Source organism: Penicillium lagena (genome assembly GCF_028827675.1).
Source record: "Penicillium lagena strain IBT 129212 chromosome Unknown utg000003l_segment0_segment0, whole genome shotgun sequence".
In the NCBI taxonomy this organism is placed as follows: Eukaryota; Fungi; Ascomycota; class Eurotiomycetes; order Eurotiales; family Aspergillaceae; genus Penicillium; species Penicillium lagena.
The window spans coordinates 1,592,683-1,615,702 of record NW_026623224.1 but is presented as its reverse complement, the minus strand read 5'-3'; the positions used below and the strand labels follow the sequence as shown (position 1 = coordinate 1,615,702).

Sequence of the window (23,020 nt, the reverse complement as noted above, 5' to 3'; positions counted from 1 at the left end):
TTGGCATTAAGTCCATGTGGATACAGCCACGACGGTTATTGGATCGAACCCCTGCTTGTCCCTTATCAATGAGGGGTTGGCCCCCAAGAATGACATGGTACATAGTGATAATCATTTCCGATTCAAGTATCCTCTGCAACATTGCCCCCGAGCAGCCCCTTGGCCATTGCGGGCCGTCAGCCCCACCACCCATGTAAGTCAACGTGCAGGGTGGCTGATCCTGCAGGACGACGTTGACGTAAGTGCAACAAATTCCACAAATCACTCTTCATTCAAGATTCAAATAGTTACCACGATCTGCCATTTTATTGTTATTTGAATGTCTTGTCCAAACCTCCAAGGTTGCTCGTTCTCCCATCCATCCTTGTGACTCCGAAAAACGCAATACGACACGCCCATCATGACAAGCGCAAAACCCACAGCGATACTCATTGTCCACGGCGGTTACTTCCTGCCGCCAGCGTGGGGCACATTGAGCAATCGACTTCGCAAAGCGGGGTTTGTAGTCCAATGTCCCCGGCTGCCCTCATGCGGTGATGAACGGCCACCCACTGCACTACGTGAACATGATGTGGCGGCGGTCCGAAAAGTGGCCCAGGAGCTCACTGATACGGGCCACTCTATTCTGGTCTTGGCCCATTCTTACGGCGGCATGGTTGCCTCGGAAGCTATCAACCAAGACCTGTACGCCAACAATGGCAATGGCGTTGTATCTCTGCTTTACCTCAGCGCATGGTTACTGCAACAGGGGGACACACTGGAAGATGTGATCGGCAAGCACGGCTTTCAATCCAAAGTGGATCTCGGCAATAACGGAGATGGTACTGTTTTTGCTAAGAACGCCCCCGAATCCTTCTACAATGACCTTGAACCCAAGACTGCTGAGGAGTTCGCCAAAGAGAATGTGACCCACAATTGGGGTGCAGCCTTGGGCCCGATGAAAGGGGCCCCGTGGAAAGATCTTCCTACGACATACGTGCACTGTGCTCAGGACCTGGCGATCATGCTTCCTTTGCAGCAGGGCATGGTTCAGGATGCTGTGAACGCGGGAGGAAAGTTGATCCTTGAGACGATCGATGCCGGTCATTGCCCCTTTTTGAGCCAACCCGAGGAGATAGTTCGCATTGTGCAATCAACTGCGGCCAATGTAAAGTAATAATATCTGTGTTGGTAAGGAAGAATCCAATTTCAGTTCGTAAATTGAGCCCCTCCTTATCCTTAATTTTAATATCTAATTTATTTTTGCAGGAGACAAGACACAACAATTGGCTTTGTTCAAATGGGGAGTAAAAGTAGAAAGGAAGTAACATCAATATAGCTCGTAAATGAAGGCCGTCAAGCCACCCCGTGAAGAATTTCGTCCAGCGAAAGAAAGCAAGATACAAATCTAATGTAAGCTAGAACATTTGTCTCACACTTTCGTGCTTCACGGTCAGATCCTGCGTCATCATAATGCCTCTAGGAGAGATCATTGCATCTTCACTGCCGGTTCGACTTGGGTGGTTCCTCGAGGCGATACCATGAACGCTGTGCAGACCGACGGGGTCATGGTTCGTATCCACGGATTTGAGGTACCCGTTCCGGCTTGAAGCGTACGCGCTGGAGGGTCCATACTGGGGACGTGCGCCACCCGCAATTATTCTAACAAGCGGCCACAGCGGAGCACCGCTCGATGCAATAAGGACGACCCACATCTCGGTGATACCGTATATCATCAGTGGCGCAATCTCGTCTACAATGAGACATAGGTTAGGAAAATCTCCCACAGCAAAGGGTCGGGACGGGACTCACAGGTTTGATCAGTGGCAACCAGTAGACGGCCATAATTAATTGTCTTGGCCAGACTGCAGGCAGCCGTGACAACACCGAGACCCATCAACACGGAAATAACCAGCTTGAGCTGGGTGCGAATCCGGAGATTCCATATGATAAATACGGGGTAAATGGCGAGTAATAAGTCGGTTGCAGTGCCCCAAGCTAGATATGGTATCACGATTATTAGCAATGACAGCATCGATGAAAGGGGAGAAACAACGCACCACCAGTCCAGATGGCCCAATAAAATGCCCGATGGGTCCCGTCACAATTACCAGGCAAGGTTTGGTACCAGAGCTTCTCTGATGGGGTGCACTGTGTGAAAACCATGGGAATGGTGACAATGTAGCACATGAACTAGTATCATCCAAAGTAAGCGGGAGTCGTCGGCAAACAAAAAGAGATGTTAGTCAACATACATTCACACCCACCGCGCCGAGCAGGATCCACTTTCCCCATTTGTAGGTTCGATCCTGTACCTCGAGAATGTACATAGTCATGCTGAGCTTTGCAAACCCCACTGAGAAACAGACGAGGTTCGCAGTGATCCAGAGGAACAGCAACGCGGATGAGAGCTTGGGGGCTCGTTCCACAATCCAGATATGGTTTCCGGCGCCATAGTAGGCAGCAATAGAATAGAGTACAGTACTAGGGACTCCGAGTCCCTATTTTTTGTTAGAAGACATTTCTGCTTTGCAACGATCGTAACGAGAACATACCCAAGCAACAACTGCCCACAGAAGGGCCCAACCCCCTTTGTTCCTGACCACAAAGAAGTAGGTATAGACACGCAGGGCCACAAGGATGGTGGCAAAGGCACACAGCGACACACTGACACCAACAATCGCAGGTCCAAGGGCACCAAGATAGTCCGTTGCTCCTCTGACTGGCACTTGTGGAGGCACTTGTGAAGCCATGGTTCACGTATCGCGATGTGAGGTTAAGAGATTGAAGAAAATGCGTACATGCAGCGAATGTCTAGAAAACAAAGACAGAGAAGCGGGAACGAGGCACAATTGGGGTTCAAAGTAGGGACGCCAGTAAGAACGCCATGTATTATGTGCCAGATCCTTGTTAAGGCCCCCATACGCATCCTGAATTACCCACTTTCTGCATAAAATGACGCAGCCTTTTGCTACTAAGAATATCAACATGTACAAAAGGAGGGGCCGGGATCTGCGCAAATAAGATTCAGAGAAAGTCTGGTTGTTGTTACGGCCCCCAAACTCATTGAGGAAAAACCGACGGGATCTGCATGTTGTATATGCAGAAACCCTGCAGTTGGAGTTGCAACCCACTTGGCCCCAACGCTAAGACCCGTACATGTATGCCGTGTGTCTAGAGTCACATCGTGCAGGCCATCAAGGCTGTTGGCCCACTTATTTTAAGGCGGACAGAAATGCGATTTGTGATCGTGATAGAACTAGTGCCTGTAGTGAAGAATGTCGACGTCAATAGTTCCGACAGAAGGATTCAGGGCCGGATAAAAGGACCTCGGGACATGGTGGGCGACTTTTGATGGTGGCTGTCTTGTTGGTAGTTATGAATATCAATTAATAAACTACTATTAGCTAATAAAAACGAAGCCTGGTACGCAGCGGGAGCTTCAGAGCATTTCCTTTGCTATACACTTTGGCCACACCGTCGCCATGGCCTCAATCTCTCGCCAGAACGTTCTTCAAAAGCTTCAGAACCAGACCTTGCATATCAAAGGACTTCATTCGTCTTTCCGCAACTGGCCATTCCAAGTGAACTCTTACGTGGACCAAGTTCGGTATGATGTAAACTACATGGTGACGCGGTACGGTACATTGGGATTTGGGTTCGTCAAAGGACCTGAAGACTTGCAGGCTAACTCTCAGGAACAGTCGTTTCCCCCACCATCCTAAGCTCCATAAGCTGCTGCAGGGTGACTATGGCCTTTTCGGAGCAACATGGTGGCCGAACGCTAGCTATGAAGGCTTGCTTATTGCTACGTATCTCTCGCTATGGGTATGAAAATCATTCCATGTCATGATAAGACACTAAGCTAATGGTGAGAAGTTATTCATGTGGGACGACGGTAATTCCTTCCTCTGCAGCGAAACATCCTACCTCTTCGCATACTGACGGGTATACCCACGGGCACTAGAGCTGGATTCCGACGTCGGGAGTTTGGCCGGCGACTTCGAGCTTGGGCAGGAATACCGCGCGGAAACACTTGACTTTGTGAGGAGTCGATTGGGTCTAGATGAATCCAAGACTTTGTGGCAAAGCAGCAACGAGGTCATTAATAGCTTTGATGTTATCGGTGACGCTTTGCGCGAGTCATGCAGTCGCGGTACGAGCAAATCCATTCCTCCCTATCGAATTGGACTTCATAATAACAAAATACGGGGTTCCCAGATCAGCGAGAGAGATTCCTACATGAATTTCGATTTTTTATGGATAAATCAGAGACAGAACAAGCCCTGCGGTTAAAGGAGGATTTGGTGACAGTGGACGAGTTCTCGAGATATCGTCTCGGCACTAGTGCAGTCCGAGTTGTGCTGGCTATCAATGAGTAAACTCATTCTCGTTTACCTGGTTATCTATGGAGTTGCCAACTGACAAATCTCAGATTCTGCAATGGCACCCATCTGCCCCCCGAGGTGACTGATGACCCAGAGTTTGACAAGCTGTGGGATCTGACCAATGTGAACATCTGCAAGTAGGTTTTTTGTCAACAGTGATAGCAGAAACAAAAGTACTGACTAGCCCACCAGTGTAAACGATCTCTTGTCCGTTAAGAAAGAAATTGTGAGTCTAACTCCGTATCTTCGAGCCAAATATATTCTAATCAATCCATAGGCACAAGGATCCGCCGAAAGCTTGGTCCCGATTTTATTTGCAGAACTGGGATCTGCCCAGAAAGCAGTGGACCAAGTTATGCACACAATCCGGCTTACGATCAAAGAATTTGACATCTCAGCTAAGAGGCTTCGAATGCGGCATTCCAACAACCGCGAAGTGGCTCAAATGCTCGACAGCTTTATTCTCGGGTGCAAGTATTATTGCACTGGCAATCTGTCGTGGAGGTAAGCCATTGCGGAATCATCCATGGGATTATTTAATGGTCGCTTACTGAGTTCTGATTTGTTTAGCATGTCAACTGGGAGATATGGGGTTTATCAAGACCTTGAATCGGAAGACATTGTTATCACTCTAGGCGATGTGCCTGCACGGAAGTAATGAAGCCAGTCCTTGAGGTTGGGGTCCAAATTGGAGGAGTGAAGTAGATTGTCGCTTGAGTTTATCTCGTGTCTTTTGGTATAGTGTTCGATCTTCAAGACCTGCTAGCTGATAGTTTTCTCCAAATTGTGATGTTTTGAATTTGAACTCGAATCTATAGATCAACTTAACCAAACACTTGGCTATCCCTATAAGATATAAGAGGTATTATAGTATAACTCTCACAAAACACACAATAGTCATGTTAATATTTTGTCCTTGGCAAGGTTGTTGCGCCCTACAGTCATTCATTATCAAAAAGGCAGATAAAACCTAGTATATGTGCAGCATTAGAATATTTCTCCCGCTAGTTAACTTATAATTCAATTATTCGCGCCCTCGTAGCTTTCTGGAGCCTATTAACAGATCAAAAGTGTTGGACGCGTCTCAACGATTTTAGCACAGGGGGGTGAAGGGAACATAAAGGAAGCATAACTCACTACAAAGTGTACTAAGGATAACTATTCTTAGGTATATAGGTTGAACGTACGTATACAATATGTCTAAATAAGTAGGGCTCTCCAAATGAATTGCTGGTGCGCATAGCTGAAACCCCCATACCACTGGCTATATACTTATACTCCTCCTTCACTTCAAACCACCCCAACCACCGCTAATTTGCGCATGAATTTAGGATATAGAATGCATCTACTGATGCAACTGCCCGCCAATGCCCGTCAAAAACTGACATCTCTTGCGCTGATCCATCGGCACAGTCTCCATAGCAGTCTGGTTCGTCCGCAGAAAAATCCGTCGATAGGCATCCCTGCCGTGTCCCCAAGTCTCCCACTCTGGACTAGATGGATCACGATGCGTATTGGGGTTCATCGACCGGATAAAGCTGGTCCAGTATCCCTGCATGATGGGGATGATTGGCGCGTTGGTGGTATAGTAGGACGCAGGCGGCGTGCCGCTGACCATATCTGGTCCCCAGATGGCGTTTGTTTCGATCGTGTGCGAGACGCCGTAGCCCTCGCTCTCGGATGTCGGGTCTAGCACGGCGTAGTGGTAGTTCCAGCTTGGCAGGCCGGCGGCCGCATAGATGGATGACATGTCGATTCCTGGACAGATGTAGCGCATTTCACCGTAGGCTGTCGCTGCGGGACGCCAGTAGATTCCGGAATTGGGGAATGACTCTGTCTGCCACGGGTTCAGGTAGATTCTGTTGATGGTTGCGAGTTGTCGTTGTGTAATGGCAGGGAACTGGTCCTTGATGAATGCGTCGGCGTCGTCTGTGCTGTTTGTGCTCTGGGGAACGAAGATCGTGCCTTCGTTTGTGTCGTCGCCGAATATCACGGGGACTCTGATGAACTTGCCCTCCGCGAAGAGTTTATATGTGTCGTCTTGCACCAAGTCGCCGTCTACCGTGGGACCGTAGAGGTACAGAGGTGAGCCAGGTGCACCAGGGAAGGGCGTGTTGATGTTTTGCTTCTGCAGAGCGGTAACGTTTAGATTGCGCAGGCATTCCAGGCTGTCTTTGCTCGTGTTGCACCCCGTACGGGCGGCGAGGTTGTTGTATGCGAATTGGCTTCCCGTCACGTTGAACATGGTGGCGAAGCTCTGCGACTCCGCGGCGGCGGCGTGGAAAAGACCATCGTCTCTACCACCGTATGCAGAAAGCAGCAGCGTTACAGACGCACCGCCAGCACTGTCACCACCGATGACGACATGATCGGGATCACCGCCGAACTATATATAAGAAATCAGTTAGGGCTGGGCATGACGAAACAGAGAACTGCCAAGCCAATAAATACCTTGCTGATATATTTTTGCACCCACTCCAGTGCCTTGAGTTGATCTTTCAGACCATTATTCAGACTGGCACCGTCCTGAACCTCTTTACCAGACAAGAAGCCGTAAGGACCGACACGGTAGTTGAAGGTGACGATGACGATGTTCTTATCCGACGCCTCAATCAGGGCAGACCCATTGTAGTTTGGGTTAGAGTCCGCCGCAAAACCGCCGCCTTGGATCCAGAAAAAGACCGGTAGCTTGGCAGCGGCATTTGCTGCCCCCGTGGGGGCGTAAACGTCTAGGAAGAGACAGTCCTCCGAGGTCCCACTCGGGATCGGATACTCCGCAGTGGGAATACAGAGGTCCCCATGCTACGAAAGGTGGAATCAGCATCAAAAAATTATGATAAACAACCGAGTGATCTCTTACTTTGTTTGCCAGTTGGACACCAGCCTGTTTGGGAGGGTCCTGCGGTGCTGCGAAGCGCAGAGGTCCGATAGGCGCCGCGGCAAAGCGCACCCCGAGCCACTGCGAGACGCCGTTGGACAGCGAGCGGCCCATGTAGCTGGCATAGCCCAAGTCGACGACTGCGGCCTGCGCAGAGGCCAGAAAGAGAAAGAAACACAGTGAGATGGAGCGAGCGAGCGCCATGCTGTACGGGGAATTCGGACGGATGAATACTGGAAGGAGGCAGAGCGACAGAGCGAGACCGGAGCATTTTAACCAGTTGGCCGCGGAATGTCGCAGCTAACTAGTCGGTCGCTGTTACATCCATCCTTCAATCTCGGGCTCAGAACAAGACTCCGAGCGGAGGCTCCGAGCGGAGATTCGTTTAGCCTCGTTTGGCGTAATCGTTTAGGCCGTCCTTGTTGAGCATCCACTTGTATACTTCATCTCTTTTTGTCGATTGGTTTTCTTTTTGCTCTTTCATTCAAAAGAGTTTCAATTCATCTCAGGCATCAGCGATACCTCCGATTCGAGCATCCTGTGAAGTGACCTGGTGAGTGTTAGTGATGGGTTTCAAGTGATGCAAGGGCCGATCCACTTTACTTCCCCGCAAAACCATCTTTTTTGTCTTTCTTTCTTTGTTCTTCTCAACCACCACCCACACCACCCACACCACAATGCCGTCCCCCGACGATGAAGAGGATGACTACATGTCAATGATAATCGAGGAGCCCGCGCAGCAGAAAGAAACCTTTACCCAGCGGAAGCGGCGCCAACAACGCGAGGTGAGTTTTTGTTGCGCCCGATTGGCCGACAACTGGCCGACAACCACACGAAAAAGACACTGGCTGATCATCCGTATAACCATGACTAGTCCGAAGCCCGCGCCAGAGTCCCTTCCAAAGCCGAGCGCGCCGCGCAAGAAGCCGCCCGCCGCGAAGAAGCCCTAGCCACCAGCACGCTCGACCCCTCCAACAAGGGGTTCCAGATGATGGCGAAGCTGGGCTTCAAGCCCGGCGAATCACTCGGCAAACGCGAGACAGTAGCTACTGCACCCGAAGATACCGCGCCACTGGCTGAGGGCCCGCGCCCGGGCCTGGGTCTGGGCGCTGCTCGCTCGGAGCCGCTGAATCTCGTGTTCAAGGAGGATCGCGGCGGCATTGGGTTGGATAGCGAGAAGAAGCGCAAGATCCGGGAAGAGGCAGCTGAGGCAGTGAAGAAAATCAAGCACGAGGAAGGTGACTATCGTGATCGTGTGAGGGAGGAACGTGAGCTGCGCCGGACGGAGGCCCAGGTGCGGGCTGCGCAGAAGGTGGCGGAGAGGCTGGATGGCGAGGCAGAGGGGGAGCCATTATCATCAGCTTCACCAGCGAAGAGAGATAGCGAGGACGGGCAAGACGACATTAACGATGGTGGAAATAAACCTCGAGCCAAGAATGACGCAAAGCCTACTGATGAGCACGCCACACCTGAAGCGTCGCACACCAAGAATAAGAAACCAAGCGTCAAACCGACTGCCAAGCTGAATGTACTCTATCGCGGGCTGGTACGAGAGCGAGAAGAGCGCGAACGCGATCTCCACGCCCGCCACGCCCTCCAAACCTCGCTGCCCTCGTCCTTCTTCCCCAATCCGCGCCTCCCCACATACGACGACACTCTCGAACGAGATGACCAGAAAGCACTGGGCCTTCGGCTTGATCCGCATACCGCTGCGTTTGAGCAGGAACTCGAGGAAGAGGACCCGGAGCTGGACGCCTTTAATGCCTTGGAACCTGCGGAGAAGCTGCAGAAGCTGGTTGTCTTCCTCCGTGAGACATATCGGTATTGCTTCTGGTGTAAGTATCGCTACGAGACGGATGAGGAGCTGGAGGGCTGTCCTGGCCTCACGGAGGAGGATCATGATTGAATGGAAGGCATATTCTTAAAGACATGCAGACGATGCCATGCGATGTTTTTGTCACCATCCGGGGTAAATAATGTACACGGACGTTCCTTGGTATCATCAAAAGCAAAATAAAGACATAACTGACACTTTCGCCATAGACCTGGAGCCCCCATCCGATTCCACTCCTGAACATGAACACTGGACCACAAAGACGCCGCAAGTCCCATCCCGTTCTATCCCATGATTCCCTGGTTTGGTTGGCATAAACGAAACGAGACGAATCAACGCAGGCTACCCATCATCTCCTGCAACGACCTTTGCCGAGACTGCACCAACTTCTTGTAGCAACCTTGGCATATGCGTAGATCGCAGAAGACACAGCGATGCCGGATCTCGGTGTCTCGCTTTTGGCATGCCATGCAAGGCACGGGATGCCACACGTTCTGGGACACGGGCATGGCGCGGTGCTCCTGAAAGCAGAAGAAATGTACTGGTTTCAACGGCGCCGGCTGGATCTCCACTTCTACGGGGGGCGTGTCAGGCACTGGGTCCTGCTCATCGCTTGATGTTCTGTCGAATGGGTCGCCCATTCCCATTGCTGCGGGGGAGAGATTGAAGTCTTCGAGTGTGGTGATGGAGCCGCTGCACAGTGGCCCGGCGGACGTAGGTTTTGCGGGCTGCGACTGTGTCGGAGGTTGTGGCTTGGGGAGCGGCTTTGGCTGCGCTTGTGCTTGAGGTTGCGGTTGCGGGCGTGGCTTTGGTTGTGCTTGTGCTTGGGGTTGCGGCTCAGGTAGTGGATCTGGCTTTGGCTGCGCTCGTGTTTGTAGTTGTGGCTGGGATTGCGATTGCGATAGCGACTGCAATTGCGGTTGCGGTAGTGGTTTCGGCTGAGATGGCGAATCGAGCGGAAGTCTATCTGTAGATCGGCCAGGTCGCAAAGACTGAACCGACTGCTCGCTCGTAGAGGGGGAGAGGGTCACCGACTGTGGCTGGAGCGGCGGAGAGCTCTCCAGCGTTGGACGATCTGTAGCTCGCGTAGGACGTGGAGGCGGCGAACGAGCAGCAGCAGCTTGTTCAATGGCGAACGCATTACCCGCAGCTGGCGGTTTGCGAGCAGGCGCATTAGCGGATCGCAGACCTGTCGTCGGGGTCTTGGAAGGCGGGGTGGGCGGGCTCATGGATTTTGCTGGCAGCGGCGGCGGCGCGGCAGGCAGTGGCTGCTCCCCGGGCGTTGGCGGCAGTTCCTTGCTGGGTGGAGGAGGCGGGCGTGGTGGTGGCGGAGAGGGATAGATGGTTGCGGCGGCATGAGGCGGAGGAATGGCCGGCAAGTCGTTCGCGGTGAGTTCTTCGAACTTCTTGCTGTGCATGCTGTGCATGCTGTGTAGTGTGAATTGTGACTTGGAAGCTGCCGAGCCGCCTTTCATGGCGGACAAAGACGGCATGCGCAGCCCGCGAGGCCGCTTTTCCGCGTCGAAGATGGCCATCGCGGTGATCGGTGGAGTAAAAACGGGCGCGCCACAAATTGAGTATTATTAGGCTGGGCGATCACTTGAGGCTTGTAGTTAGGTGACTACCGACTCCCCGATCGGAATGAAGGAGTGAATGGGGGAGAAGGAAGAGAGAAAGAGTGTGTGTGGGAAGAAAAAGAAGACCAGGAGGGGAGGAGGGTCTTTAATTGCAGGAATACATGATCCCCGTTTCCAACGAAAACCTGCATTCAGCGATGAGATCACTGCGCGTGGAATGCCAGGCCCATCGCGTCCTACCATGTATGTACGGTGTATCTCGATCGATTATTCGCTCCCTACTGTACTCCCTATTGTCCAACCGTATTATCATGGCCATCTTCCTGTCAGTCCGGTCGGCCCGGGCAATCTGAAACATGAAACCACAGCCGTTGGCCCTGCTCCACACCGCGATCGGGGCCAGACTCGATTAGTATTCCAATCGGGAGCTTGCGCATCCGCACACCGTGTGATTGAAGATCACTAACTCAATTGGTCTGATTGAGATGGTGACTATATACGCAGTAGATATGGAAGTAAGTATGTTCATTGGGTCAACCTCCCACAACGCATATACAGAACTAGCTAACACACTACCGGGTCTCCGGTTGGGCCACAGGGATATACGATCTTCGCTCGCGGGCCGCCTGACAGTGAGAACAGTTAGAGATCAATCCATGTACAAAAGAGAGAGACAGAAGACCTACCTCGAGCCACTTCTGAACCCACGGCCTCAGCGCCGCCCACGCAACCAACCCCCCCGTCGCAATAATGAAAATAAACACCACCGCCTCATCCTTCTGCGAATCGCGCTCTGGTCAAGTCAGTCACCACTAACATCCACACGATCACTTCCTGCTGTGACACCCCCACTTACGAAAGCACGTGGTAAACACATCCTCCTCCTTGGCACCCTTGCAGGTCGGCAGTTCGTAGTCCAGACAGAACTTGCGATTGCAGTCGTTGCAAGTCAGTGGCCGGTACTTGGCTGCAGCGCGCTTCTCGTATTCATTTGCAGCGTCTTCCATGTGTTCGGATTGCGTGCCTGCGCTGAGATGCCGATATTTGAGGAGCACGTTGTCGAGGGGCGAGGAGCTGCTGGTGGATTTGGCGGGATCGAGGGGGATGATGGTGCTGTTGGAGAAGCAGGTGCATTTACAGAATGAGGTGGGTGCTATTTAACGTGATGGTTAGCAGCTTTTCTTGCAGCGTGCCGGCGGTGGATGTGTTTTCTGGGAGTTGTTTCTTCGAGGATCGGGCTCGTGCTGCTCTCTCTCCTCTCTCTTTTTCGTGGGTCGGGTGGTACTCACAACCGGCAAGACTCAACGATGTAAAGCCGAAGAAGAACAGCAGGAGCAGCAGCAGCCAACTGCTGCCCTGTAATGACGTCGTGCGATCCATCTTGCAACAGGGGGTGATGGATAGTTGTGTGAAGAGCCTCGCGGTCATTGACTTGTTATCGCGTTATCGGGTCAGGTGATCAACTAACTAGCCCTGACGGAGAATCAAGCATAAGAACCAGGGATTGATAACTATAGTCAAGGAGTAGTAGTATAGTTGGCAGATGCTACAGAATATGTATATGCACAAATCGCTCAGAATCAGGACTTGCCCTTCAGGCCCTTCTTTCGGTTCTCTCTCTGCCGCTCCTCCTTGCCAGCGTCGCGCCGACGTTTCTTCCACGCCCGGTTATTCTCACCGCGGTTCTCCCAGAACCATTTCACAAACTCGGTCTCCTCTTGAGGAACCTCGAAATTCCGGGTCTTGGCGACGGGGGTATTGTTGACATCGTCCTCATCCTCATCTTCCATCTCATCAAAGTCGTTCCATTTCATGCGTCGACCAAGCATCGCCGTGTCTGGCGTTGGCGCCGCACTCCGTAAGCCTCGTGCTTGGAGATCCATCTTGGTGAATGGAGTCTGAGGCTCGGTCATTCGCGGCTGTTCCTCTTCAGACTCGATATCATCATTTCCAAAGAAGCTAAAACCGGCGTTGGCATCTGGCACAGCTGGTACGTCAGATGCAACTGGGCCGGGCCGTTTAAAAAGAGCTTCTAGTGGGTGAACTTCCTTGGCAGAAGCAACTGTCTCGTGTGTGGGTTCATCGGAGCGTTCGTCCTGTGTTGTTTCTTGGGTAGTCTCCGCAGCGTCGGCTACCTCAGGCTTGGAAGGCACAGCGTGATTTGCATTTTCTCTCTCTGCAGGAGACGCCGCCGAAGCATTGGTCGAGCTGGGCGTATCGTCCTTGCTTTCCGAGTCCGAGCTCTCATCCGATGACCCACTGGAGGAGGTCCAGTCTTCAGACGATGAGCCGTCCGATGGCTCCGCCTTGGCTGTGTTCTTCCTTTTGTTCTTCATTGAGCCAGCGTTTCGTTTCTCTTTAGCACCCGCAACCTTGCCCGGCTGATAATTGGCCTTTCTGATCTTCTCGCTGGCGGGCTCTTTCACCTCCCCCAACGCATCCACCCAGCCCTTCCCCTCCTCAAATGTCGCAGTAGGTGCAGCACTCTCTTTTGCATCTCGCAAGAAACTCGGCTGGGTGACCGTCTTGGCAAACTCATGGACAACCGATTCCTGCGACGACTGCTTCCGTTTCTTAGCCTTTTTGCCGTCGGCCGCATCGTCCGCAGTTCGATTTGGTGGGATCTTAGTGCGGAATAGACACTCTGACTTCTCAGTGTACTTGGACTTGGCTTGCGTCTTATCCTTCTTGTCTTTGCTGCTTTTTTTCTTCTCCTTGTCTTTCTCTCCCATCCGCCGTTCCTTCTTCGCAGTGCTTGACTCCGTCCAGCCTCGCTTCACCTTGCGGTCTGCGGGCAGCTCAACACCATCCAATACGTCATCCTCCGGCTTGCACTTCTTGGATTTCTTTTTCGTGTCATTTTCCGCCCCGGCCTCTTCGTCGGGTCGCTGTCTTTTTTGAGGCCGAGCGGTCTCGACTTTGAACTTTTTGCCTTTTAGGAACGAGCCATTAAACTTCTTCTTGATCTTCTCCGCCTCCATGGCTGGCAATGTGACGTAGCCGTAGCTGTTCTCAAGGAACGTGGGGATGGAATGGAAGGAGATATCTGTCGCCGACTGTCGGAGGGAGGCGGGAAGCACCGACGGCAGAATCTCCGGGGTAAAAGGAGTGATATGAAGCCGGGTTAATGCTTCTGTCATCGCCGGGGAAGTGTTGACATGGTGTGTTTGGTGGGAGAGAGACACGAGAGAGACGGCACAACTTTTTTTAACCCAAACTGCCCCCTATGACCGCCTTCCCTTTCCATCATCACCGTCACAGCAAAGGACATTCTGAACATTCTCCCTGAAATTATGAAATGATCATTGTACATGCAAAGTATGTGTAGGATTGGTGTTGATCGACACGCTCCTTCCGAGTATAGACGGGGATCCCTCAGATCATATGAAAGATGAACTAAGTAATCCGGCAACTGATGTAATCAGAGCGATCTCGCCCGTCACCTGTTACTCGCACCCGACGGTCTTTCTGGCTTTCTTTCTTCTTTCTGTATTCTTCACTTCTTATTCTAGACACTTGGGGATATCTTTGTCTATCGCGACCTCGCGCATCCCTTTATTCTCCCGCCGACATCCGTGCTCATTTATCTGACTTGCGCCATCGCATCCCCCGTCTTCTCCGTCTTCGCTCACCGATTCCCACTTCCCCCCCGCTCCTCCCCCAGCTTCGCCTCCACGCCGTCCTCATGTTTCAACCTCCGCTCTAACACACCACCTTCTGCTTTCTCCCCCTTTCTGTTTGGACTTCCGCGTTCTCTCTTCCCCGTTGGCGTTCTCGACTCCACCTTGCACCCTCCCCTTGTGGGGGTTCCGCCTTCGCTGTCAGCATCGGACCCAACGCCGTATTGACACGGTGATCCCTCTATTATCCGCAATCCCATTTCCCGACCACAACCCCCTTATCTCCCCCCATCATGGGTAACTCACAGACCAAGGAGGCGCGTTCCACTGCTCCGCTGCGTCGCCGCAGCCATCAATGGCCTCCCGCAGGCACTTCCGGTGGCTCCGAGCGCTCGCCATATCAACACGGTGGCCGTTCCAGAGGCAGCGGACCAGACCTTTCCATTCTTGGGATCGGCTCCAGTCACAGTCGGGATCGAGATATCGCAGCCCTGGAGCATCGACGAGAGACAAAACAGGAGCGAGAAGCACGCCGCCTGGAGAGGGAACGCACGGCCCGTATCAAGGAACGGGAACGCAGCATGAAGGAAGAACATGTAGACGGAGGCTACTTGGTGACACAAGGAGTATATGTAGGGACGGAAGACTTCAGCAAGGCGGTCGTGCGGCAATTGATGGTAGGGTGCCCTGATACCCCTCGTTGCAAGTGCATGCTGACAACCGATCCTTCAGATTGAACGCCGCATGGCCCCATTCTGGAGAGGCTTGAACGATTTTTCCGACTCGTGGGCGGAACATCAGCTCATGGCAGCTGCACGGGGCATGCCCATTCCCCCACCGGATGAGATTCCCCCAGAGCTGGAATACAAGCTGCCCAGGCCCGTTGAAACCAAACAGCCAGCGGATCCAGCCAACATCCAGCACTTGACGGTGCCCATAACGGCACGTTCTCAGTCCTACAACTCTGACGTTTCACAAAGTTCCACCCACGCTCAGCCCCCGGTCGCGTCCGGCACATCCACTTCACCTCTCTTCCGGACAAGGGCAAAGACCCTCGCGGCGCTGACAACATCCTCTCGACACAGCTCGCAGACAGATCTGACTCCGCGAGAGCTGCAGCTCCCAAAGGACCCGTTTGTCAACGGACAGCCAATCGAGGTGTATCTGTACAAAGATGCGAGCGAATGCCCCATCTGCTTCCTTTACTATCCTCCATACTTGAACCGTACCAGATGCTGTGACCAACCCATCTGCTCCGAATGCTTCGTTCAGATCAAGCGTCCAGACCCCCACCCTCCAGAGCACGCAGACCCCAATGCCCCCCTCCCGCCGAGGGTGAAGAACAGCCCGAGTCCGTCGAAGGCCAACTAGTTTCCGAACCCTCCGCGTGTCCCTTCTGCGTTCAACCTGAATTTGGAATAACCTATGCGCACCCCCCGTTCCGCCGCGGCTTGACCTACGCCGCAGATCCCAATATACGCCCTTCTCCACACATCACTTCGCCAGTGTCATCTACTTCTTCATTATCATCTGCAAATCTCGGTGCTCCCATTCCGGGCCGCCGACGCGCCACCTCGTTATCCGCTACTGACCCATCTGTGGTCACGACTGACCGTGTCCGGCCCGACTGGGCCCAGAAGCTAGCGAACGCCCGAGCACATGCAGCCCGGCGGTCTGCAGCTGCAACCGCTCTGCACACCGCGGCGTATCTAATGAACTCAAACGGTTCTGGGGGCGACTCCCGTGGGTTCAGTCTGGCACGCCGAGGAATGCGAAGAGCTACTGCAGACGAATCACCCGGCGGGCGAACCGGCTCACCTGCACTTAATGCGTTGGCTTTTTTAACCGAACGAGCGGAGAGGGCAGCTCCCGCGCGCGGAGCTGGACCTCCTGAACTGGACACTGGTGAGGAAGAATCGGGAACCTTGGCTCCGCCGCGTGGCAGCTCCAGACGTACCCGCATCGATGATTTGGAGGAGATGATGATGATGGAAGCGATTCGACTGAGCTTGGCCAGCGAAGAGGAGCGCCGGAAAAGGGAAGAGAAGGACATCAAGAAAGAGGCCAAGCGGAGGGAGAAGGAAGCCAAAAAGGCGGACAAAGTGGCGCGCAAGACTGGTCTGTATAGTCAAAGTGTCAGCACCTCAGCATTGGATATACCCGGAATGGGGTCAGGAAAGATGGCCAGCAGCGCCTCTTCAATCGATCGTGGCGACGCCACCGCAGCGGGCAAAGGCAAGGCAGTCGATCGAGTGCCCCCAGCTGCAGAGGACCCGAATCTGTCTTCTCCCGCGAACAGCGCCAATCCAGCAGAGCCGACCTCTACATTCCAGGCCATCGAGCAGTCTGCAGCTCCTGAGGGGTCACGGCCTTCCCATCTACGACATGTATCGACATCCTCCTCCTTCTCTTCTGTGATAGAAACGACCCCAGAGGATCGCACCGGATGCCCTTCCTCTGCTGATGGAAGTAGCAACCCTTCTCTCGAGCCCATGTTCAACTTCCGAAGCCTAGCCGCTATCATCGGCGACGAAGAGAAAGGCGACGAGTCTGCGGAGCATATCGAGGACACTTCTCCGAGGCCGCAAGCCGAGGGATCCGCCTCTAGCGCAGCGCCCTCCGTTCACCAGCCGTCATCGGAGACAACAGAGACAGCCGCGTCGGAGCTGACGGCGCCCGCCGCTGAACCTCCCGTCGGTGTGCCCGGCGCCCATGGGATATTACCCAAAGAGCTGGAGACTCGCTCCGTTGAGATCACCAACGCTCCGGAGAATCCGGAGGCACCCTCTTGTTGATTTTTCTATTGTCTGGTTTGCTTTATTTTCTGTTGAGTATTATCTGACATCGGGGCCGCATGATTATGGATTAGCCGGCGCAGCAGGACATTCTTTGGTCGGCACAGGTTTTACAACGATTTATCTTTCTTTATTTTTCATTTCCTCATGGCGAGCGGTCTGTCGGGCATACTCTTTCCCTGTAATTTGATATGGCCGTGATAGACATAATTGTATGCTTCTTCTCGCTTCCTTAACAGGTTGTAGACGATCCTCACAACAGACCTCTTTCAGGAAGGCTTGGCGGGGCCCTAGCGCACCGTGATTGGGCGAGAGCGGATTAAAGATCTCGACGGTGTGCAAATGAGTGGGGAGGGCGCATCTATAGAACCGTCAGACACGAGTCACCGGCGATATGAACTCGAGTGAACATTTCTGCAAGATGTCTCACACAGAGACCCTGTCTGGAAAATTGCACAGCATACTATAGATGTTGAGATAAGGCCACATCGCTGGCACTTGGACCGCGGTCAGACCGTTCGCCACCATCAGATTTTTTCCCCACGAGGAGATTACTGCCTGGCACACTCCCCTGCAGTGCAATCGATCCCCAGGTGCTAGGGAAGGAAAGATAGCCAAGGATTAGCATTCAGTGAAAATAGCAGTTGGTCATGTGTGTCTTTTCTTATCGGTAGGGACACCTTTTCCTGTTTTGCCTAGCGGCCTCCACTTTCGCCTCCATAATAAAGGACCTGGATTTCCGTCTGCTTCTCCTCTTTTCTTCCTCCCCTCCCTCCTCTACCACCTTCCCTCTTTCCCACCACTGCTTCCCACAGCTAAACACAGTCGGTATTGCTGCTTCCAGTGGCTTTTCTGGCTTTCGGTCGGCTTGATTCTCAATATCACAGCGCATTGCCGATATCACAGCGCATTGCATAGCAGACGCTGCGTTTGTCACATAATAAAAGAAAAACAAACCAATCGACACCGTTGCTGGGAGGGCCTGCCGTAAGAATCTTGGACGGTTTCAAGAAGATGGTATTAACCCAACAGGAAAGATCACTCGCTTCCTCCGACGACAGCTTTCCCACCGCACAACTTTTCCTTCTGGGTATGTTCGCATTACTTGCCTCCCACTGCAACCTCTCTCGCCGGTCACTCGCTAACGCCATGACAGCAATATGCCGCGTCGCGGAGCCCATAGCCTTGACCTCCATCTTCCCCTACTCATGGGTGATGGTCAAGGACTTCCACACGGGTAACGGCAACGACGCATCCTTCTACGCCGGCATTTTGATCTCGGCTTTTTCTCTTGCAGAGGCCCTCACCGGCATGTTCTGGGGTGGTCTGTCCGACCGCGTTGGCCGTAAGCCTATTCTTCTGTCCGGCTGCTTTGGTACTATGCTCTCCCTCCTCCTTGTGGGCTTTGCGAGGAACTTCTGGGTCGCTCTCGCAGGTCGCGCGCTGGGTGGTGCTCTGAATGGGAATATTGGAGTTATTCAGACCATGGTTGGCGAGTTGGTGAAACGGCCTGAGCATGAGCGTAAGTCTTGATCTTTGCTTTTTTCTTATTCTTTTCTCACTTGCTTTCCTTTTTTTGCCGAACGAAACTTGCTGACATGCGTATCAACAGCCCGAGCCTATGCAGTCATGCCTTTTGTCTGGGCGATTGGGACTATCCTTGGACCAGGTGAGTCATGTTTACTCTGTATATCTAGTCTACGGCTGCTAATAGCCTACCTAAGCCATTGGAGGTCTACTGGCAAAACCATCTGAAGGTTTTCCTTCCGTTTTCCCTGCTAATGGATTGTTTGGAAAATTTCCTTACCTCCTCCCGAACCTTGTATGCTCTATTCTGCTTTTTCTGAGCATTATCATCAGTTGGTTTTACCTGCAGGAGACTCACCCAGACATGCAACCTGGTCGTGTCAGCGCACATGTCAACCACCCGTCGGTCGAGCAGCCCCTTCTGGCAACCTCGGGTTCCACTGCTCATGCCGAAGTCGATCTTCGAGCTGAGTCTTATGGCACCTTTAACCAGGTTGACCTCCACCAAGAGGAAACCTGGGATGCGAGAGCTGATAGCTCCTCGCCCACCGGTAAACCTGAGAAGCCCAAAGCTTTTACATGGAAAATCGTCATGCTCGTGGTGGCGCTGGCCATTTTTTCCTATCATTCCATGAGCTATGACCATCTCTTTCCTATCTTCTTGCAGGACAAGAAGACGGCCCTTCCTGGTAGCTTCCACGGCTCTTTCCTCGACATCCCCGGTGGCGTGGGCCTTTCAACTCGCACAGTCGGCCTGATCATGTCTGCCAACGGCGTCATTGCGCTTTTCATCCAAGGGGTCGTCTTCCCCGCGCTGGCCCATTACCTGGGTATCTGGCGGCTTTTCATTCTCGTGACGGTCCTTCATCCAATCGCCTACTTCATGGTCCCGTTCCTAGTCTTCCTACCACAAAACCTCGTCATGGTTGGCATTTACACCTGTCTAATCGTTCGCAACATCCTCTCGATTATCGACTACCCTGTCCTTCTGATCCTCATTAAGCAGGCGACCCCCGCCGACTCCGTCATGGGCAAAATTAACGGTCTCGCTGCTTCGGCCGGTGCTGCATCTCGTACCATTGCACCTCCCGTTGCGGGATGGTTATATAGCACTGGTGCGGAGATTGGTTGCACTGCTATCGCTTGGTGGGCAAGTGCTTTTGTTGCCTTTATGGGTATGTTCCAGCTGTGGTTCATTCAGCCCAATAGAGGCGCCGCCGCCACAGTGAGCCCGGTGGTTTCCTGCCAGTATGTTTCTATTCCCGATGAGCCGCAGAAAGAAGTTATTGAGGTTATTGTTACCGAGGTTGATGATGATGGTGAAACGACTGCTCACTGAGCCTGCGTGCCATTAAATTGGTCAACGCTCCTATTTTCTACATGCAAACACGATTATGCCTGGATGTCTTGTTTTCTTCGTCGAGTTTTATGCTTTTTGTCATTCTTTTTGCTGCACTTGGCGTGATTTGAGCAATTACATTGCACGGTGTTTTGGAGAATTTGTTTTTGATTAGCGTTTTGGATATGATGATTTTGAGTTCAGAGGCTATAATGTTAATATGAAGTGTTGTTCCACATTGAAACGACAAGGCTGCATCTATACGACACGTGATATAAGCAGAAAAATCTCATTATTCATCCCTTTCCCTTCATTATCCTCCTGGTGCTTGATCTAACTTACATTTCCTTCTTTTTTCATTGGAATCAACACGATGACTTCGATGCTACCCCAAACAGACCAGGGATATCTGCCTTATCTACTCCTCTACGTAAAGAACCCCTTTAAAAGCCACCCAACGCCAACATCTCTAATACACCATCCAGACAAGCATTTCAGCCCTCATTCACGCCATAGTCTGCTATGCTTTCAACCCCGCAACCGCACTAGCGGGATTCCGAGGTCCTTCAGCCCCGCCTCCGCATGCGCTCCTTGCGCATGTCTATGGAGTTAAAAATGTATACACGGGCATGATTCGTCTGTATGCAGCTTATCATATCTCGAATGCGGCTGTGTATGACTTGGCCATTGTCACGTTTGCCGGGGTGTTGGGTTTGTATGGGCTGGAGAGATTCGTATATAATACGGTCGGAGCGAGGGAGAGTACTTTCCCGTTCGTCACGGCTGGGTTGGGGCTGGTTTGGATGGCCATGCAGAGGGATCATTACCTCTCTTGAAGGGAAGAGTGAATTGGATAATTGACTACTGTGCCGAAAATCGTATCCAGGGAGCCTGTCCTGGATCATACCAGCGTTCACGGTGATAAGTATGGAGAATGGACACCAGCAATTGAGCACAGCTCTTATTCAATTAGTTTAATATAATCCACATAATCTCGGACTTGACACATGGAAGCGACTATTAGATAACTTATAACTCAATCAATGTCCGGATCCTAGTCATTCACCCCCTTTTGTGGTGCTAGGCAGAAACGGCTGTTAATGCAGATTCTTTCGCATACGATGGCCATAGTGGTGTAGTAGTGCATATGTAGGGATCAGACCGAAGCTGCAGATTAGAGCTTGGGCTGAGAAGGTCCAGGTCCAGCCTAGAGATTGCACAATCAGAACAATCGCCGAAAATGAAAAGAGGGAAGGAAAGCAAAGAAGGGGCAACTTCGGGGACGTACCTGAGCGCTCAACCCACACACTGATGAACCATGGATTGATAAACCCCGCGAGCTGTGATTCGGAGAATCAGCGTGCGGAGCGAACATTACATTCCGCAAAACTCACATTGATCAGCACTGCATAAAACATAGTTACTTCCATCGCATACTCCGGGTAATTGTCGACAATATAAGTTGAGAGAACCGTGTTCCCGACCTGCGTCCCCGCAGCATCTAAAGAAGACACAAGCGGTCAGAAAAGAGCCTCGCCACACAAGTTACCTGATCAACACTCACAGAGAAAGAACGCCGCTTGGCCTGTCATCCAGTGCCAGTTCCTATCCACCGAGACGCCCCATAGAGCAAGACCCACTGACGCGACAATCGCTGCTGGATACCCAAGCCATAATCTCATCTCAGGTACCCGCTGATCGTGATTCCTGCGAGCTAGTTGAGCCACGAGCCAATCACTCAGTCGCCCAGAAACTAGAAGCTCGCCGAATACTAGCCCGACAATAAGGCCAATAAATAGAAGGCCCTGGACATGCATACTTTGTGTTTTATAGGCTAATGGCTCCATTGCCATGATGGAACAGATCCTGGTGCAACAATGAGCATTCATTCATTAGGAATGGACCAGGATTCGTCGCTTACCACCAATATTGGAAAGCGACAAAGGCGCACACACTGATGGAGATCGTGGGATACGTCCAAAGTTGGCAGAATATGAGGATTGCATCCCACCACTTGGGGTGTCTCACGCCAGGAATCGATCGGCAGTGCTATTAAGGTATCAGCGCATCAGCGAAATAAGGGAAGTTTACGTGTTTCCCACCAAATACCCCAGTTGCTTGGTTCTCTTGAGGCCATATGGATCGTCGCTCGACTTGTCCTTGCCAATTCTTATATGTGCCTCTCGCTCAAGCATCACAGCCCGCGGGTAATGTGTTTCCGGCAAGAAGAAACACTCACAGATCAACAAGAACGCAAATAACATCGTGACATGATATCCGATCCAATATGCCGAGACCGAGGCCAAGAAACCACCCACTGCGATCAACTCAGTACCCGTAAAATTTATTGAAGAGAAGGATACTTACGAATAGGGCCCAAAACTGTACCAATATTGGCGGTCATTGCCCAAAGACCCACGCGAAAACCTCGCTCATGTTCAAAAGACACATCATTAATGATCGTCAAACAAATGTTTGCCAACGGACCTGCACCTAGACCCTGGAAGAAGCGCAACACCATATAGCTCGACAAAGAGGCCCCTTTCAATGAGGTGCACCCACTCGCCAGAACGGCGATAGCAGTACAGACAATTAGCACAATACGGCGCCCATAGGTCTCGGCTAATGACGAAGTGATAAGTGGGCCAATAGCAAGACCTAGACCTGGTACTGCGAAGGTCCAGGTGACTTTTGTATATGTCGTATCGAATTGCGCCTGAAGCTCAGTGAACGATGGCACCGGCACAGTTACGGAATAGGTCATTGTGAAGTAGGCAAAGCACGCAATGAAAATACAGGCACATTTCTGGAAAGATCCCCAGTTCAGCGGATCCAGAGGATCATAGGTCACAGCTGGGACGAGAGGGTTCCCAGCAGGACTGAGCCGAACGGGGTTAATCTGGCCGGCCTCGGCCACCATTGGAGACTCTTCATCACCGGGAACGTTGAGCGACATGATTCCTGAATTTGCAAAGAGAGAAATTTACGTAGAAATATTTTTTCAATTAGATATAGATTCTCTCTTGCGCGTTGTATTACACCTTCCTTCAATAAAAACCATCCCCCCTTGCATTTCTTTACCA

At 52.1% G+C, this 23,020-nt stretch overlaps 11 protein-coding genes across 11 annotated transcripts; 5 read left to right on the top strand and 6 right to left on the bottom strand.

Moving 5' to 3' along the window:
• Positions 1-400: 400 nt before the first annotated feature.
• Positions 401-1,156, top strand: N7510_005813 (alpha/beta hydrolase; the record flags this gene model as incomplete). Its single annotated transcript, XM_056977739.1, has 1 exon — positions 401-1,156. The coding sequence occupies one exon, from the start codon at positions 401-403 to the stop codon at positions 1,154-1,156; it is 756 nt and encodes a 251-aa protein (XP_056833771.1).
• A 241-nt stretch (positions 1,157-1,397) lies between these two features.
• Positions 1,398-2,732, bottom strand: N7510_005812 (uncharacterized protein; the record flags this gene model as incomplete). The annotated part of the gene is made up of 5 exons (XM_056977738.1): positions 1,398-1,732; positions 1,792-1,977; positions 2,040-2,172; positions 2,235-2,480; positions 2,535-2,732. The coding sequence occupies 5 exons, from the start codon at positions 2,730-2,732 to the stop codon at positions 1,398-1,400; spliced, it is 1,098 nt and encodes a 365-aa protein (XP_056833770.1).
• A 732-nt stretch (positions 2,733-3,464) lies between these two features.
• N7510_005811 (terpene synthase family protein) lies at positions 3,465-5,025 on the top strand (the record flags this gene model as incomplete). Its single annotated transcript, XM_056977737.1, has 9 exons — positions 3,465-3,637; positions 3,684-3,807; positions 3,859-3,877; positions 3,947-4,135; positions 4,201-4,357; positions 4,415-4,504; positions 4,560-4,593; positions 4,645-4,871; positions 4,938-5,025. The coding sequence occupies 9 exons, from the start codon at positions 3,465-3,467 to the stop codon at positions 5,023-5,025; spliced, it is 1,101 nt and encodes a 366-aa protein (XP_056833769.1).
• A 687-nt stretch (positions 5,026-5,712) lies between these two features.
• N7510_005810 (uncharacterized protein) lies at positions 5,713-7,449 on the bottom strand (the record flags this gene model as incomplete). The annotated part of the gene is made up of 3 exons (XM_056977736.1): positions 5,713-6,753; positions 6,819-7,169; positions 7,228-7,449. 3 exons carry the CDS (start codon positions 7,447-7,449, stop codon positions 5,713-5,715), a joined length of 1,614 nt encoding a protein of 537 aa, XP_056833768.1.
• A 473-nt stretch (positions 7,450-7,922) lies between these two features.
• Positions 7,923-9,151, top strand: N7510_005809 (putative G-patch domain protein; the record flags this gene model as incomplete). Its single annotated transcript, XM_056977735.1, has 2 exons — positions 7,923-8,030; positions 8,120-9,151. 2 exons carry the CDS (start codon positions 7,923-7,925, stop codon positions 9,149-9,151), a joined length of 1,140 nt encoding a protein of 379 aa, XP_056833767.1.
• Positions 9,152-9,411: 260 nt separating this feature from the next.
• Positions 9,412-10,614, bottom strand: N7510_005808 (uncharacterized protein; the record flags this gene model as incomplete). Its single annotated transcript, XM_056977734.1, has 2 exons — positions 9,412-9,813; positions 10,078-10,614. 2 exons carry the CDS (start codon positions 10,612-10,614, stop codon positions 9,412-9,414), a joined length of 939 nt encoding a protein of 312 aa, XP_056833766.1.
• Positions 10,615-11,228: 614 nt separating this feature from the next.
• N7510_005807 (uncharacterized protein) lies at positions 11,229-12,036 on the bottom strand (the record flags this gene model as incomplete). Its single annotated transcript, XM_056977733.1, has 4 exons — positions 11,229-11,282; positions 11,343-11,449; positions 11,513-11,809; positions 11,946-12,036. The coding sequence occupies 4 exons, from the start codon at positions 12,034-12,036 to the stop codon at positions 11,229-11,231; spliced, it is 549 nt and encodes a 182-aa protein (XP_056833765.1).
• Positions 12,037-12,236: 200 nt separating this feature from the next.
• Positions 12,237-13,796, bottom strand: N7510_005806 (uncharacterized protein; the record flags this gene model as incomplete). Its single annotated transcript, XM_056977732.1, has 1 exon — positions 12,237-13,796. One exon carries the CDS (start codon positions 13,794-13,796, stop codon positions 12,237-12,239), a length of 1,560 nt encoding a protein of 519 aa, XP_056833764.1.
• Positions 13,797-14,569: 773 nt separating this feature from the next.
• sip5 (Sip5p) lies at positions 14,570-17,071 on the top strand (the record flags this gene model as incomplete). The annotated part of the gene is given in 3 exon segments (XM_056977731.1): positions 14,570-14,953; positions 15,009-15,611; positions 15,623-17,071. 3 exon segments carry the CDS (start codon positions 14,570-14,572, stop codon positions 17,069-17,071), a joined length of 2,436 nt encoding a protein of 811 aa, XP_056833763.1.
• A 1,014-nt stretch (positions 17,072-18,085) lies between these two features.
• Positions 18,086-19,937, top strand: N7510_005804 (MFS transporter; the record flags this gene model as incomplete). The annotated part of the gene is made up of 3 exons (XM_056977730.1): positions 18,086-18,593; positions 18,684-18,740; positions 18,796-19,937. 3 exons carry the CDS (start codon positions 18,086-18,088, stop codon positions 19,935-19,937), a joined length of 1,707 nt encoding a protein of 568 aa, XP_056833762.1.
• A 1,097-nt stretch (positions 19,938-21,034) lies between these two features.
• Positions 21,035-22,893, bottom strand: N7510_005803 (MFS transporter; the record flags this gene model as incomplete). The annotated part of the gene is made up of 7 exons (XM_056977729.1): positions 21,035-21,144; positions 21,226-21,277; positions 21,332-21,438; positions 21,502-21,803; positions 21,859-21,986; positions 22,040-22,254; positions 22,305-22,893. The coding sequence occupies 7 exons, from the start codon at positions 22,891-22,893 to the stop codon at positions 21,035-21,037; spliced, it is 1,503 nt and encodes a 500-aa protein (XP_056833761.1).
• Between the last annotated feature and the right edge of the window lie 127 nt (positions 22,894-23,020).